The sequence below is a fragment of the Leucoraja erinacea genome, chromosome 50 (assembly GCF_028641065.1).
Source record: "Leucoraja erinacea ecotype New England chromosome 50, Leri_hhj_1, whole genome shotgun sequence".
Lineage (NCBI taxonomy): Eukaryota > Metazoa > Chordata > Chondrichthyes > Rajiformes > Rajidae > Leucoraja > Leucoraja erinaceus.
Window position 1 is genome coordinate 150,613 of NC_073426.1, and position 18,410 is coordinate 169,022.

At 46.3% G+C, this 18,410-nt stretch overlaps 1 protein-coding gene across 2 annotated transcripts in view; it reads left to right on the plus strand.

The window, feature by feature from the left end:
* The first annotated feature begins 1,498 nt into the window (after positions 1-1,498).
* Positions 1,499-18,410, plus strand: part of zgc:56622 (uncharacterized protein LOC326033 homolog) — a 58,983-nt gene continuing 42,071 nt past the window's right edge. The window contains exons 1-2 of one of the 2 annotated variants that reach the window (XM_055664939.1): positions 1,499-1,769; positions 13,553-13,720. In XM_055664939.1, coding sequence (XP_055520914.1) covers positions 1,671-1,769; positions 13,553-13,720 — 267 coding nt within the window. In that variant the 5' untranslated portion in view covers positions 1,499-1,670. The remainder of the gene's footprint in view (positions 1,770-13,552; positions 13,721-18,410) is intronic. The other variant, XM_055664938.1, reaches the window with a different exon arrangement.

An 18,410-nucleotide genomic window follows, 5' to 3' on the forward strand; every position in this document is an offset into this window, starting at 1 on the left:
TATAAATCGGCCATGGTTCTCGTGGGTTTTTAGATACAAAATGACAACGCATCTGAAGAAAAATTTACAGCCAGATTTATCACTTCTGAGACTTTTTAGATACCAAAGGAATCAAGAAAAAAACACAAATAATGCCTAGCTGTTGATGAAATGCAGTGAGCAAACGCGATAATTCCCAATATTTTCAATTCCGATATCTGCACGGCCAATGTTCGCCAAGCACTTTAGCTGCTGTAGTCCCTTTAGCTCTCGCTTCTCTTCATTTCGCTTCACGTTTGGAGTTGGGTACAAGTCTCTCACACTTACTCCGACTTCCACAATTTTTTTCAGCGCATTAATTCAACATTTGGGCGTTTTTTAACAGGTAGGAAAGTACGCGTTTCTTGCATTAATAACATATACCGGAAGTTACGGGTGTCCTCCAGATGGATTGACCGGCTCCATGCGTCAAGCCCTATGACCCAGTGACCTTACGTGCAACCCCCCTATACCTCCTGCCTCACATCCATCCAGGAACCACAGCAGTTCTTCCAGGTGAGACAACGGTCCACGTGCACCCCCTCAAGCTTATCTATTGATTAAGTTCATCCAGTGCCCATTACATCGGCGTGACCAAATGTAGACTCGGCCACTATTTTGCCGAATACTTGCACCTGCTGAGAGTTGTTGGATCTCCCAGTTGCTAACTATTTTACTTCCTCTTCCTCTTCCCATTCCCATATTGACCTTTCTGTTCTGGGCCTCATCCATTGCTCGAGTGAGGTCACACGCAAACTGGACGAACAGCCCCTCATATTCCACTTGGGTAGCTCTTACAATCATTTCTCTCCACTGCCTCCCCACCCGCCATTTTTCCAACTTTTTTTTCCTCAGCCTTTACAATTCACACTTCTATCCCTATCTCACACCTTTTGCCTTTTTATCTGTGGCCTTTGTTCAACCATCTGCCTATCAAAAAAACCCTCACCTGTATCCAGCAATTACTTGTAAAAACATGGAACTGTAGACGTTGATTTATTAACAAAATGATCCAAAGTGCTGGAGTAACTCGTGGATCAGACAGCATCCCTGGAAAACATGGATATGTGAGTTTAGGGTAGGAACTGTTTTTCATATTCACAAAGGAGGGTCCAGTCCCGAAACATTGGCTATCCATGTTCTCCCGGGATAACCCACTGAGATACTCCAGCACGGTGTGCTTTTTTGTAAGCCAGCATGAGCATCTGCAGTTCATTGTTGTGTGGGAAGGAACTGCAGATGCTGGTTTATGCTGAAGAATGACACAAAATACTGTAGTGATTCAACGGGACAGGCAGCATCTCTGGAGAGAAGGAATGGGTCTGAAGAAGGATCTCGACCCGAAACGCCCCCACCCCCACCCCACTCCTCTCCACGTGTACTGTCTGTCCCGCTGGAGTAAACACAGGGCTGGGCTGGGCTGGTGGAGGTGGAATCTGAAGTGAGACATTCTCCACTGTGGGAGAAAACAACGACTCACGCTTTCCGTACCACACGTCAGCCCGTTGGATTTTGCAGAAGTGGGTCATCTTGCTCCGCTCTATGTTCTTTGATCTCGACTGTCCTGCAAATTATCTCCAGCCAGAGGGAGTGGGCCGGGCCGGGCCGGGAGGAGGAGGAGGAGGGGCCGGGCCTGGGCCTGACCAAACAACATGGAGCGGAGCGGCCGCGGCGAGATGAGCGTCTCCACCGCCCGGCGGCAGCTCAACGATGGCTCCTGGATGCCGCTCCTGGGCTTCGGAACTTGGAAGGTAACAGGCGACTCCCGGCCGGGGCTTTAGGATCCGGCTCACGCGCACACACGGGACCGAGCGGGCGAAGGTTGCCCCAGGCTACGGGAAACACGGGCCCTCTCCTCTGCTCTGCTTGCCAGGCCCTTGGCCCGCCAAGCCCAGCCCTGACCCTAACCTGACCCAGCCCTGACCCTAACCTGACCCAGCCCTGACCCTAACCTGACCCAGCCCTGACCCTAACCTGACCCAGCCCTGACCCTAACCTGACCCAGCCCTGACCCTAACTTCACCCAGCCCTGACCTGAACCAGACCCGACCGTGCGGTGATGTCTATCCAAATGTCTTTTGCAGATTATGTTGAAACACAGAAAATAGGGGCAGCAGGAAGCCATTCGGCCCCTCATATCTGCTTGGCCCGCCAAGCCCAGCCCTGACCCTAACCTGACCCAGCCTTGACCCTAACTTCACCCAGCCCTGACCCTAACTTCACCCAGCCCTGACCCTAACCTGACCTGAACCAGACCCGACCGTGCGGCGATGTCTAGCCAAATGTCTTATTGCAGATTATGTTGAAACACAGAAAATAGGGGCAGCAGGAGGCCATTCGGCCCCTCATATCTGCTGCACCATTGAAGAGGTCACTTCAGGCTCCCCTGTTCCTGCCTTTTCTCTGTAACTGAATTTAACGGAGGGCTCAGCCATTAAACATCGCCTGTCCATGTGCTCCAGGGATGTTTCCTGACACACTCAGTTACAAGGTTGTGTCTTTTATACATTGTAACTGTACCCTTCCCAATACTTAATCCACCTTCTGTGTACAAAACCTGTCCCTCAGGTGCCCTTTAAATTATTTCCCTCTCACCTTAAACATTTGTCTCTAGTTTTAGACTCCCCTGCCCTGAGACCACAGCCCAGGGAAATAAGTTCCTTTTAGTTCCCGGTCATATCCCTGTGATTTGTTTCTGCACCCTCTTTAGCTTAATCACATCTTAATTGCAGAATGGCAACCAGAACTGCACACAACACACAGAGTTTAGTTAGTTTAGTTTGGTTTATTGTCAAGTGTACCAAGGTACAGTGAAACGCTTTCATTACATGCTAACCAGCCAGTGGAAAGACAATACATGATTACAATTGATCCATTCACATTGTACAGGTTCATGATAAAGGGAATAATGTGAATAATGTTTAGTGCAAGATAAAGCCAGTAAAGTCTGATCAAAGATACTCTGAGGGTCTCCAATGAGGTAGATGGTAGTTCAGGACTGCACTCCAGTTGTGGCAGGATGGTCCAGTTGCCTGACAACAGCTGGTAAGAAATTGTCCCTAAATCTGGAAGTGTGTGTTTGCACACCTAGCTGAAACTGTTCCCAAACCCGATAAAATGCTTTCTACACAAAATGCATCTGTAAACTTTGGTGAGAGTTGTTGGGGCATGCCGAACTTACTAAACGTTCTAAGGATGCGTTTGTGTGTTTTCTTGGCCGTTGCTTCGATATGGGTGGCCCAGGAGAAGTTGTTGGTGATATTTACTCCGAGGAACTTGAGGTTTTCAACCATCTTTACTTTGGCACCTTCGATGCAAACAAGGGTCTACGTTACCCCAGTTAGACTTCGCTTCCTGAAGACTTTGCTTCCTGATGTCGATCACTATCTCCTTTGTCTTGCTGAGGTTGAGAGAAAGGTTGTATCTCGGCACCAGGACATGAGGTTCTCAATCTCTTTCCTGTACTCTGTCTCATCATTATTTGATATCAGGCCCACAATGCTGGTATCGTCTGCGAATTTAAAAATTGAATTAGATTTGTACATGGCTGCACAGTCGTGGGTGTGCAAGGAGTAAAGAAGGGGTCTGTGAACGCATCCTTGGGGAGCACCAGTGTTGAGGATTATCATCGAGGATGATTTGTCCCCTGTCCTCACTTATTGGGGTGTGTTGGTCAGGAAGTTGAGGATCCAGTCCGAGGTGGACCTGTTGTGGCGGTAGGCAAACTGCAGTGGGTCGAGGCCGCTGGGTAGACTGGATTTATTGCGTTCCATAACTAGCCTCTCAACATTTCATGATGGTGGATGTCAAGGCCACAGTAGTTGTTTATGTATGAGTTCTTGTGCAAATCTGTAGATTAACACCATTATGCAAGTCTCCTTGACAACTGTCTGTGCATGGAAAATTTCCCAAGTTTGAAATGAATTATTTCCCCAAAACTGATAATTGAGCCATAACAGTTCTTGGAGACTGATATACAAAGCCGAGACTGGAGAAGGTCAGTGTAGATGGTAGGAGTTGTTACCAGGGAGTTGAAGTGTTTGGACGTTTGGATGTGGCTTAGTTGAGTGATGGGAGCAGCAAGCAGTTTAATAAAAGACAGCTATCGAGCTTGGCTCAGAGTTTGAACATTTACAATCAGAGGGAGGAGTTGGACAGGTCATCTCTGCATTTCTTCCTGGTCATGGGTTTCAAGTGGTCTACCTGTAAGAATAGAGTCTGGAAGACGGATTTCCACAAGTCAGGTCTTCTATAACCACTCCAAATACATTCTCACCAACATCGTCTACAGCTGTACATGATCTCCCAATTCTTGTAGTCAGTGGCCCATCTGGCAGAGGCGAGGGTGCCGTCTGCTTTCTTTACCACCTTTATTTACAGATTTGCCACTTTTGGGGAACTATGACCTTGTATCCCTAGGTCTTGCTGTTCTACGACACTCATTGCAGCCCTGTCATTGAAATTCTCAAATTACATCTCTTTGCACTCGATGTGTTAAATGACATCTGCCTTTCCTTTCCCCGCTTTCCCAGTTGATCTATATCCTCTTCAAACCCATATCGAAACCTTAAATAACCTCATCACCAGTTTTGACGTAATCCATAAATTTACTAGTTATGCCAGAGGTAGAAAAAATTGCTGGAGAAACTCAGCGGGTGAGGCAGCATCTATGGAGCGAAGGAAATGAGCAATGGTTCGACCCGAAACATTGAATATTTCCTTTGCTCCATCGATGTTGCCTCACCTGCTGAGTTTAGAAACATAGAAAAGAGGTGCAGGAGGAGGCCATTCGGCCCTTCGAGCCAACACCGCCATCCATTGTGATCACGGCTGATCGTCCCCAATCAATAACCCGTGCCTGCCTTCTCCCCATATCCCTTGACTCCACTAGCCCCTAGAGCTCTATCTAACTCTCTCTTAAATCCATCCAGTGATTGGCCTCCACTGCGCTCTGTGGCAGGGAATTCCACAAATTCACAACTCTCTGGGTGAAAAAGTTATTTCTCACCTCAGTCTTAAATGGCCTCCCCTTCATTCTAAGACTGTGGCCCCTAGTTCTGGACTCGCCCAACATTGGGAACATTTTTCCTGCATCTAGTTTGTCCAATCCTTTTATAATTTTATGTTTCTATAAGATATTCCCCTCATCCTTCTAAACTCCAGTGAATACAAGCCTAGTCTTTTCAATCTTTCCTCTAATGACAGTCCCTCCATCCTGAAAAAGTTACTTATATAACTACTGACCAGGTTCGCTTCTTAATAAACAGACCTCACAAACATTTAGTTGACCAGTTCAAAATTTTACTTATTATCGGCCGATGGAAGGGAGAGAGAACTCTAGTCAAGTGAGCAATACAGACACTTCACTGTCCTCAGTCCACTTCTTCGAACAACAGAATTACATTGTATATATAGTGTTTTTTTGTCACCTTAGCACATTCCACAAACGTTAGTCATGGTCAGAGGAACAGGAAAATAAAGGTTTCTACAGAATGCATCACATCAAAGACATTTTGTCATATGGTACAAGATTTTTTCATATTAAAGACTTTGGCCATTTGTTAATACCTTTTAGATGAATCTAGTTTGCTCTCGTCACTTCCTCCCTCATAAACATCGGACATTTGGTGCAAGGCATTTTACATATCAAAGAGATCAATCCAGCTTCTTCTCTGCTTCCTCTCTTGTCACTTGGGAGACAAATGTTATAGTATTCATTATCTCAATACACAGCACCCAGCAACTAACTTGCCTTTCTGTATTATTCTACTGGAGAAAAGCCTAATTTGAGACTAAATTTAAGCTGTAAGCTAGCCCAGGAACCAATTTAATATCTTCTTATATTTTTAACTTAATTCAGCCTTATCAATCCCAGGGATCAATCTTGTGAACTTACGCTGAACTGCCTCAATCACAGGGATGTCCTGCCTCAAATTCGGAGACCAAAACTGTACACAATACACCAGATGTGGTCTCACCAGAGCCCTATACAACTAAAGAACCTCTTTACTCGTATACTGAAATAGTAAGATTAAACGAGAACTTACCAGTTCGAAGTTTGATCTGTATTTTATGAGGAGTTACGATGAGGGATTACGTGAAGAACCCGTCCAGCACGCATGCGCGACATACTTCAAAGCAGCCGTGTGGAATCACAGAAAGGCACAATGATTGAAATAAACATAGTAAAGAAAATGAGAACTTAAATACCAGGTGATCTCTATAATTGAGGGTGGGAGCGGAGGACACGTAATCCCTCATCGTAACTCCTCATAAAATACAGATCAAACTTCGAACTGGTAAGTTCTCATTTAATCTTAATATTTTACTTCGGAGTCACGTGAGTGACTATGTGAAGATTTTAAAGCTCTGTGATTTTAAACCGTGTAACAGTTCATACTTCACTCGCTGCCGAAGTCATTCGAGGGAGGAAGTATTTTATCGTAATCAACCATGAATCTGTTTGTAAAACAATAATGGTGTTTATTAAACAATAACAAAAAATAAAAATGCAAAAATAGGCTTAAATTATATATTTGCAGATTCTAACACTTTTTCTGCAAACGATACAGGTTCTGCCAGCGGCTTATTATAAAATGTGTGGAACGTTTTCTCCCTAGACCACCCCGCTGTGGTCCATAGGCACGTCCATCCTCTTAGCCGCCGATGTGGATGCTGCCCTGGTGGAGTGAGATGTATACACGTTAGTATTTACTTCAGCAGCTCCCAGTACCTGCTTGAGCCATCTTGAGACAGTTTGGCTCGTCACCCGACCATGAGGTTTCTTGTGGCTGACCCATAGGCTTTTTCTCTCCCTCGGGGATTTCTTGTTGTGTTGATGTAATTTAGTAAGTGGGTCATGACACATAACTGTGGTTCAGGTGGGTATGCCCGGAAATCCATAACTGGACCTGATGTTCCTGGTCTGCTCTGCTTGACCAGCTCCTGAATGGTGAATGAGACACGGTCTGGTGTTATAACCATATTGTCCAATCGTAGTAGATGGAGGGACTGGACTCTGTGCTGAGACAAAGTGCCATCAGCATGACCATCTTCGGGGTTAGCTGTTTCAGGGTGAGGGATCTGGCTGGTGACCATCCCCTTAGGTATGTCAGGACCACACTGACATCCCAAATATGGGTGTACCTAGGTCTGGGGGGATTAGAGTTGAATATGCCTCTCATGAGTTTGATCACCAGCGGGTGAGACCCTATGGCCTGTTGTCCTGGTGCCTGAATTAAATAGGCTGACAGAGTACTTCTGGCTGTATTAATGGTGCTGTAGCTGAGTCCTTCATTGTGGTGCAGGCCTGCCAGGAACTCCAGTGCATTGGTTATTGTAGTATTTGAATATGTAGTTCCTGTATTCGAACAGTACCTTTCCCACTTTCTGATGTTCGACAAGTATTGTTTCCTTGTGGACATGCGGTGGATGCTGTCATCGTGTTGATAGTGCTGTCTGACAATCCCAGGCCCAGCAGTGGTCTTTTCATAATCTGCAACCCAGTAGTTTAATTTTATTGTGGCATGGGTGGCTTGTGCCTGATACCGGGTGAGTTAATAAGTCTGGGCTGCTGAGAAAGGTTATTGGGGTTTCGATGAACATGTCGAGGACCACTGGGAACCATGGCTTTGTAGGCCAGTTGGGTACTATCAAAATGCCTGAAGCAGAGTCCAGTTGTATTTTGCGTAGTACCCGACTGATGAGGCAGAAGGGAGGAAAAGCATAAAAGAAGAATTTTCCCCAGTCCAGCGCAAATGCATCTATCGCTGCTGCCTCAGGGTCTGGTTCCCAAGCGACATACATTGGTACCTGATGATTTAGTCTGGATGCAAACAGATCGATATGTGGCGTGCCATATTGCTTTGTAATTTTAACAAATGCTTTGGGATTTAACATCCATTCGTTGTTATCATTGAATTTGCGTGACCTGATGTCTGCCACTGTATTTAGCTTACCTGGTAGGTAAGTTGCTGATAGCCAAATATGTCTATCGACACACCATTGCCAGATTGTGTTGACCAAATTGTCACATGATATCGATTTTATTCCACCCATATGGTTAATATAGGCCACCACGTGGAATTATCTATTTGTAAACGAACATGCAAGTGGTGTATATTCGTAGAATATGCTTTTAAACCATAAAATGCACCCAACATTTCCAGATAATTTATGCCCAGTGTCTGTAGTAAAGATGACTCTAGATTAGTCCATCTACCACCTGTGCTGGATATGGTATTAGTTGCTACCCAGCCTTGAGCACTGGCATCTGTTTGTATAATTAACGTTGGGTTATTGATGACGATAGGGCTGGAACTATGCCAAACATTCCCTACCTACCATTGTAATTCTGACATTGCTTCAATGGGCAATTTCATGATTCGGTCAAATTTGCTCTTTGTAGGTTTTGATAGTGCAGAGGTCCAAATTGTTAGCTGGAAATGCTGCTACTATCGATCGTTGACCATTAAATTGTTACATGTTTGTGCCAATTCTGCTGCTTTCTCTTTTGGCAACGTTACAGACATGTGGACTGAGTTAATTGTGAATCCCAGATAGTCCATAGTTGTGGATGGCGTCAACTTAGATTTATCTGGATGTAAGACAAATCCCAAGGTTTCAAACAATTGTTTGGTAGCTGACACAGCTGATTTGGCCAATTCCATGGTTTTGCCTTCTATTAAGATATCATCAAGATATGCCATGACAATATGTTTCTGTTTTCTTAATATTGTCAAGGCTGGTTTTAGTATCTTGGTAAATAATCTTGGGGCTGATGTTAGACCATTAGGCAACGCTTTAAACTGCCATAGTTCCTCCATCCAGGTAAATTTCAGGTATCTGCGATGATCCTTTTGAATGGGTACTGAATAGTAGGCATCTTTTCAGTCGATGCTTGCCATGAAGTATCCTTTGGAAATCAGTTGTTTGGCAGTTACAAATGTTTCCATTTTGAAATGTATATACTTAACAAACGTATTTAGTAAGGTCAAGTCAATGATCATGCGACATCCACCATCTTTTTTAGTTTTAGTAAGTATATTTGAGTAAATTCCAAAGGTTCATGTTTGGTTTTCTCAATGATACCCTTTGTAAGTAACCTCACCAGTTCTGCTTGACCCTCTAGTTTTTCTTTAACTGAGAGGGTAAAGACCCTTTGGGGTGTATGCTGAACTGGTGGCATGTTTTCTTGAACAAATTCTATTTTGTAACCACAAATACTGTTGAGTATATATTTATCATTCGTGATAGACCTCCATGCTTCCACAAACGGGTGTAATCTCCCCCCCTGTTAGTATAGATCCCCCATTTTTTATATGCTGGTAGGAACCAGAACCACCAACCACCATGGTTATGGGTGTGTTCCCTTCTTCTATTTCTTCGTTTGACGTTGTGCTGTCGGATGTGCTGCTGGTTGGGGGTGGTGCATTTTCCATGGGGTCCGCTCTGGGCCTTGGCCTAAAAATGGTTTTCGGGGATGGTATGAATATTCGAGCTTTCACCAGTCCCATGAGGTTGACGTCGACTGATGGATGTGGTGGGGTACTGCCGTCTGGGTTTTGTGGGTCTGCTTGTTCCGGGGCCTGCCCTCATGAGGCCAAATGTTTTGGACTCTTCTTCCAGGTCCTTTACTTTTTTAGACAGGTCCTTACCAAAGAGCAGGATTTGTGGCTCTGAGGCCGGTGTTTTGCACAATCCTGCAAATTTGGGGTTGAGGGCAGGTCTTATTATCTCCGTACGGAGGTTGCTTATCTCTTGGGTGTTGCACAGCAGAGCTAATGTGTCTTGCTGGTTTATGGTCATGTCCACCCAATCCACAGAACGAGCATAAGATGTAATGGCTGACGTCAGGAGCCTGAGAATACTTCAATTCTTGATTGCGGATGTTCTGCCCAATGTACCCCCAGATTTGGCTGTTAACGGCCGGTACGTTGAGCGAAACGCAGTTTTCTGTGGCCGAATACAGCTCTAGTGCCTCATTGACTACCTGCTCTTGTAGGGGTTTGAAGGACGGGTAGTTTATGCTGGCCGCCAGTTTTGGCTCTAATGGCCGTCCTGCTCGTGGTGTAGCCACGTAGCGGTTGACCACACCCAGCAGCTCTTCCTGGTCCTGTACTCCAAGCGTACTCCCGACATCTTCGGCCAGTGACCCCTGTTCTTGACCAGCCCAGCCCTGGTCGCCAACGCTGCCCTCGGCCGAGGGAGAAGCGATGGCCAGTGCGTTGTGAGGCACTGTGGCGGGAGTGCCTGAACTCCCTTGGCGAGACTGCTCCAGCTCCCGAAGCAAGTCTCGCTGGGGCATTTGCTCCATGAGCCGCACCATGCGGCTGCCTCTACCGCTCTCGGGCGGTGAGACTGCCTCATCTGAGTTGTCGGATGTTACTGGCTGGTTGGTCTTCCGTCTCGATTTACCTCCAGTCCGCTGCTCGGGCTGCGCTAACGGTACTGGGCTCGGCTCGGTATCAGAAATTGCGGACCGCAGGGTGTGCGATCCTGCCGCCTCTCGCCCCCCCACTGATGGAACGCTCCTCTGTTGGAGTGGAACAGGGGACAGTCTTTTTTGCTTGTCTTGCTTTGTTCATTTTTCCCAGTTGTCTCGACCTGGTGTACACAAAGCAAAGCAAAGTTTTCTAATACGACCTCAGAGTAAACTTACCTGACGGTCCGTCTTTTTTAAGGATGTAGTGAGAGCGCCCTGTACTGCCGTTCGTCGCTGTTGCACTGCGTGAACGCTCATGTCGCGCATGCGTGCTGGACGGGTTCTTCACGTAATCACTCACGTGACTCCGAAGTAAAATCCTCTTGTTATGAAGGCCAACATTCCATTAGCTTTCTTCACTGCCTGCTGTACCTGCACACCAACTTTCACTGACTGGTGTACAAGGACACCCAGTTCTCGCTGCACCTCCCCCTTACCTACCATTGAGATAATAATCTGCCCCCTTATTTTTCCCACCATTGTGAATAACCTCACATTTATTTATATTATACTGCATCTGCCATGCATCTGCCCACTCACTCAACCTGTCCAGGTCACCCTGCAACCTCCTAACATCCTCTTCACAGTTCACACTGCCATCCAGCTTTGTGTCATCCACAAACTTGCTAGTGTTATTCCTAATTCCCTCTTCCAAATCATTAATATATATGGTAAACAATTGCGGCCCCAACACCGAGCCTTGCGGCACTCCACTCGCCACTGCCTGACATTCTGAAAAGGACCCATTCACTCCTACTCTTCGCTTCCTGTCTGCCAACCAATTTTCTATCCATGTCAACACCATATCCCCAATACCATGTGCTCTAATTTTAGTCACCAGTCTCCCGTGCGGGACTTTCTGGAGACTTTCAAAGGCTTTCAAAAGTCTAGATACACAAAAGTCTATACTCTCAAAGGCTTTCTGAAAGTCTAGAAACACTACATCCACTGGCACCCCTTCATCCATTTTACTTGTCATGTCCTCAAAAAATTCCAGAAGATTAGTCAAGCATGATTTTCCTTTCATAAATCCATGCTGCCTTGAACTAATCCTTTTACTGCTGTCCAAATGCCCCATTATTACCTCTTTAATAATTGACTCCAGCAACCTTCCCACCACCGAAGTCAGGTTAACAGGTCTGTAATTCCCCGTTTTCTCTCTCGCTCCTTTCTTGAAAAGAGGTATAACGTTAGCTATCCTCCAATCCACAGGAACTGATCCTGAATCGATCGAACATTGGAAAATAATCACCAATGCGTCCACTATTTCTAGAGCCACCTCCCTGAGGACCCTGGGATGCAGACCATCAGGCCCAGGGGATTTATCAACCTTCAGTCCCATTAGCCTAACCAATACTATTTCTTGCTTAATAAAAATTTATTTCAGTTCCTCTACCCCCTTAGATCCTGTCCTCCAGTACATCTGGGAGATTGTTTGTGCCTTTGCTGTGTTATACATCTTTTCTTTTAGTTTTATTCTATCCCTAACTTCTCTTGTCAGCCACAGTTGCCTCCTATTCCCCTTAGAATCTTTCTTCCTTTTTGGAATGAAATGATCCTGCGTCTTCCGGATTATGACCAGAATTATTCTCCAGCATTTTTGTCTACCTTCGATTTTCCAGCATCTGCAGTTCCTTCTTAAACATTCTAATGATGCCACTTGGTTACAGGTACATAGTTTGATGAAAGTGTAATCTCAGGTAGATATCGTGATCTAGAAGGCTTTTGGCAAATTGGTCTTCATCAGAGTATTGACTATAGAAGTTGGAAGGTCATGTTGCAGTTATATAAGACGTTGGTTAGGAGTATTCAGTTTTGGTCATTGTGTTATAGGAAAGATGGTGTCAAGATGGAAAGGTGCAGAAAAGATTTAAGTGGATGTTGTCAGGATTCGAGGGCCTGAGTTGTAGGGAGAGGTTAAGCAGGCTAGGACCCTATTCCTTGGAGTGCAGGAGAATGAGGGGTGATCTTCTAGAGCTATACATTATCATGAGATGAATAGATCAGGTAGATGCACAGTCTCTCTTGCCCAGAGTACGGGAATAATGAACCAGTGGACATAGGTTTAAGGTGAGGGGGGGAGATTTAATAGGAACCCCAGGAGAAATGTTATCACACAGAGAGTGGTGGGTGTGTGGAACAAGCTGCTGTAGGAGGTAGTTGAGGCAAGCTGTATCACAACATTTAAGAAACATCTAGATAGGTACATGGATAGGACAGGTTTAGAGGGATAAGGGGCCAAACAAGCCCCTACTACCACCCTCTACCTTCCAGCAAGCCAACTTTGTACCCAATTGACAAATTTGCCTTAGATCCCATGAGATCTCACCTTCTTGGCTAATCTACCATGTGGGACCTTGTTGGCCATGTGGGACCTTGCTGACCATGTAGACAATATCCAGCCATCTCAATCCTCTTGGTAACATCTTTTTTTAAAAAGCCTCAATTATTTGTGAGATGTGATCTCCCACACACAAAGCCATGCTAACTATCCTTAATCAGTCTCTGCTTTTCCAAACGCAGAGATTCTATGTCTCAAATTTCCCTCCACTGACATACTCGCCTTTGATGTTAGGCTCACTGGCCTGTAGAACCCTGGGTTGTCCTTGTAACTTTTAAATTAAAGGCACAACTTTAGCTACGCTCTAGTCTTCTGGTACCTCACTGGGGAAGATCCAAAAATCTCTTCCAGAGCTCCAGTATTTCCTTGTCTAGCTTCCCTCAATGTCCTGCGACACCCCTGGTCATGGCTTGGGGATGCAGTGTTAGTTTTGCTGAGGGATTAATGTCAGGACCTTTGCTGTGGTGAGTCTGGGGAGTGAAGGTGATTGGGTGGTGGGTACATCACTGGCCATTGAAATATTTGGGGTTAGCCACGTTAGTGTGAGTAAAAGTAGTCGCATTTACAAGTCAGTGTTTTGGTTGGTCTGGATACAGTGGATATCTGGTGATCTGGTGACTGGTGATCATTCTATTGCTCAGTCAATGTATCTTTTCTTATTTTCCTGGTTCAGTTCAGTCTGCTTATTTCTGGAGAATTCTTTTGCACAGAGTGAGCCGGAAATGGTGGGCGATGCGGTTTCAGCCGCGATTGATGCTGGCTACCGGCACATCGATGGAGCTTACAGCTACATGAATGAGGCGGAGGTGGGAGCTGCTGTGAAGAAGAAGATCAGTGAAGGGGTGGTTACCCGAGAAGACCTTTTCATTGTCAGTAAAGTGAGTTTTGGTTGACCACTAACATTGCCCAGTTTAATGGTATTAACAATCGTGAATGCAGGTAATTTAGTTTTTCATTTCTCGGATATCTTTCATGCCAATTGTTGACACTGAAACGCTCATCACCCCTCACCTAACAAAGGACAACCACTGAGTGAGCATGTGCAGGGACCCTTCTGTACTGTTGATGCAAGGGGTGGCTACAGCTGGGCAGTTAACCTTTCAAGGAGGCCATTCAGCCCATTGTGTCATGTGACCAAAATGGGTTTGATGTTAATTATACTTACCCTGGGTAAAAGTCTATGGTCTTCCCCTTATCTGAGCCCCTCATGATTTTATATACCTCAGACTTTTGCTTTGTAGGGAAAAAAGCCCTAGCCTCTACAATAATCCAGGTAACATTCTTGTGAATCTTTTAGAAACATAGAAACATAGAAAATAGGTGCAGGAGTAGGACATTTGGCCCTTCGAGCCTGCACCACCATTCAATATGATCATGGCTGATCATCCAACTCAGTATCCTGTACCTGCCTTCCCTCCATACCCCCCTGATCCCTTTAGTCACAAGGGCCACATCTAACTCCCTCTTAAATATAGCCAAAGAACTGGCCTCAACTACCTTCTGCGGGAGAGAATTCCAGAGATTCACCACTCTCTGTGTGAAAAAGGTTTTCTTCATCTCGGTCCTAAAAGATTTCCCCCTTATCATTAAACTGTGACCCCTTGTTCTGGACTTCCCCAACATCATATAACCATATAACCATATAACAATTACAGCACGGAAACAGGCCATCTCGACCCTTCTAGTCCGTGCCGAACACATAATCTCCCCTAGTCCCATATACCTGCGCTCAGACCATAACCCTCCATTCCCTTCCCATCCATATAACTATCAAATCGGGAACAATCTTCCTGCATCTAGCCTGTCCAACCCCTTAAGAATTTTGTAAGTTTCTATAAGATTATCCCTCAATCTTCTAAATTCTAGCGAGTACAAACCGAGTCTATCCAGTCTTTCTTCATATGAAAGTCCTGACATCCCAGGAATCAGTCTGGTGACAATCGTTCCAGTGTAATAAGTTTCTAATAGGAGTAGAATTAGGCCATACAGCCCTTCAAGTCTACTCCGCCATCCCTCCTAACCCCATTCTCCTGTCTTCTCCCCTTAACCCCTGACACCCGTACTACTCAAGAATCGTATCTATCTCTGCCTTAAAAATATCCATTGACAGCCTTCTGTGGCAATGAATTCCACAGATTCACCACCCTATGACTGAAGAAATTCCTCCTCATCTGCTTTCTAAAGGAACATCCGTTAGTTCTGAGGCTATGGCCTCTGGTGGAAACTCACTAGCGGAAACATCCTCTGCACATCCAGGCCGCTCCCCAAGCCCAGCCCCACACTACTGCCAACTGGGCACCCGGTCGGTACAGAGGGGTGAGGGCCGGGAGGGTTGGCGGGGATGTCCCCGTCCGTCTGCTCCTGTGCCCGGCCAAGACTGGCAGCCGATGGCCACACCAGGGTCGACCGCCCGCCAGCCGCTCCTCCCGGCCCATACCCGCGTGTCCCCGGAGAGGGAACACGCGGTGTCCACGTGGACCCCGGAGGCTGTCCGCGAACGCTGGTCGCCGCAGGAGGTCGAGCACTCCGTTGATAAAGTTGGCGATACATCAACTCGGTGATCGCCTGCGTGCAAACTCAACATCGGCAGTCCCTGATTGTGTCAATACTCGCACTGGCCCGGCCATCCGCAGCACAGTGTAGTGCCCTGTCCCTCCCCCCTCGCCTTCCCTTTCCTCCCTTCCCCCCCCCCCTTCCACCACTCTCCCCCTCCTTTCTCTCCCCTCATCCCCCTCCACCCCTCTGCCCTCACCCCTCACCCTCTCCCCCCCCTCTCCCCTCACCCTCTCCCCTCCCCCACATCCACCTCCCCCCCCCCCCCCCACTCTCTCCCCCACTCCCTTCTCCTCTCTCCCCTTCCTCTCTCTCTTCCCCTCCTCTTTCTCCCCCCCCCCTCTAACCTCCCTTCCCCACTCTCTCCCCCCCCTCCTCTCCCTCCCCCCTCCCCCCTCTCCCCCTCCCCCTCTCCCCCCCTCCCCTCTTCCCCCTCCCCTCTCCCCCCTTCCCCCCCCCCCCTCCTCTCCCCCCCTCCCTCTCTCCCCCCTCCCCTCTCTCCCCCCCTCCCCTCTCTCCCCCTCTCTCCCTCCTCCCCCCTCTCTCCCTCTCTCTACCCGTCTCTCCGCACTCCCCCTCTCTCGCCACCCTTTTTCTCAACTCGCTCTCTCCTCTCTTCCTCTCACCTTCTTTCCCTCTCTCCCCTCTCCCCCCCCCTCTACCCCCCTCCCCCCCCTCTACCCCCCCCTCCCCCCCCCCCTCCCCCCTCCCCTTCCCCCCCTCCCCCTCCCCCTCTCCCCTCTCCCCCTCCCCTCTCTCCCTCCCCTCCCCCTCCCCTCCCCTCCCCCTCCCCTCTCTCCCCCTCCCCCCACTCTCCTCTCTCCCTCTCCTAACAAAACATATAACAATTTACAGCACGGAAACAGGCCATCTCGGCCCTACAAGTCCATGCCGAACAAATTTTTTTTTTCCCCGTAGTCCCACCTGCCTGCACTCATACCATAACCCTCCATTCCCTTCTCATCCATATGCCTATCCAATTTATTTTTAAATGATACCAATGAACCTGCCTCCACCACTTCCACTGGGAGCTCATTCCACACCACCACCACTCTCTGCGTAAAGAAGTTCCCCCTCATATTACCCCTAAACTTCTGTCCCTTAATTCAGAAGTCATGTCCTCTTGTTTGAATCTTCCCTATTCTCAAAGGGAAAAGCTTGTCCACATCAACTCTGTCTATCCCTCTCATCATTTTAAAGACCTCTATCAGGTCCCCCCTTAACCTTCTGCGCTCCAGAGAATAAAGACCTAACTTATTCAACCTATCTCTGTAACTTAGTTGTTGAAACCCAGGCAACATTCTAGTAAATCTCCTCTGTACTCTCTCTATTTTGTTGACATCCTTCCTATATTTGGGCGACCAAAATTGTACACCATACTCCAGATTTGGTCTCACCAATGCCTTGTACAATTTTAACATTACATCCCAGCTTCTATACTCAATGCTCTGATTTATAAAGGCTAGCATACCAAAAGCTTTCTTTACCACCCTATCTATATGAGATTCCACCTTCAAGGAACTATGCACGGTTATACCCAGATCCCTCTGTTCAACTGTATTCTTCAATTCCCTACCATTTACCATGTACGTCCTATTTTGATTTGTCCGGCCAAGGTGTAGCACCTCACATTTATCAGCATTAAACTCCATCTGCCATCTTTCAGCCCATTTTTCCAAATGGCCTAAATCACTCTGTAGACTTTGGAAATCCTCTTCATTATCCACTATCTTGGTATCATCTGCATACTTACTAATCCAATTTACCACACCTTCATCCAGATCATTGATGTACATGACAAACAACAAAGGACCCAACACAGATCCCTGAGGCACCCCACTAGTCACCTGCCTCCAACCCGATAAACAGTCATCCACCATTACCCTCTGGCTTCTCCCATTCAGCCACTGTTGAATCCATCTTGCTATTCCTGCATTTATACCCAACAGTTGAACCTTCTTAACCAACCTTCCATGAGGAACCTTGTCAAAGGCCTTACTAAAGTCCATATAGACAACATCCACTGCATTACCCTCGTCAATTTCCCTAGTAACCTCTTCAAAAAATTCAAGAAGATTAGTCAAACATGACCTTCCAGGCACAAATCCATGTTGACTGTTCCTAATCAGACCCTGTTTATCTAGATGCTTATATATATTATCTCTAAGTATCTTTTCCATTAATTTGCCCACCACTGAAGTTAAACTAACAGGTCTATAATTGCTAGGTTTACTCTTAGAACCCTTTTTAAACAATGGAACAACATGCGCAGTACGCCAATCCTCGGGGACTATTCCCGTTTCTAATGACATTTGAAATATTTCTGTCATAGCCCCGGCTATTTCTACACTAACTTCCCTCAATGTCCTAGGGAATATCCTGTCAGGACCTGGAGACTTATCCACTTTTATATTTTTCAAAAGTGTCAGTACTTCTTTTACTTTGAACCTCATAGTATCCATAGCTACTCTACTAGTTTCCCTTACCTCACATAATTCAATATCCTTCTCCTTGGTGAATACCGAAGAAAAAAAATTGTTCAATATCTCCCCCATCTCCTTTGGCTCTGCAGATAGCTGTCCACTCTGTCTCTCCAATGGACCAATTTTATCCCTCCTTATCCTTTTGCTATTAATATAGCTGTAGAAACCCTTTGGATTGACTTTCAACTTACTTGCCAAAGCAACCTCATATTTTCTTTTAGCTTTTCTAATTTCTTTCTTAAGATTCTTTTTACATTCCTTATACTCCTCAAGCACCTCATTTACTTCATGCTGCCTATAATTATTGTAGATCTCCCTCTTTTGCCGAACAAGATGTCCAATTTCCCTTGAAAACCAGGGCTCTTTCCAATTTTTACTGTTTCCTTTCAACCGAACAGGAACATAAAGATTCTGTACTCTTAAAATTTCCCCTTTAAATGTCCTCCATTTCTCTTCTACATCTTTCCCATAAAACAAAATGTCCCAGTTCACTCCTTTTAAATCATCTCGCATCGCATCAAACTTAGCCTTT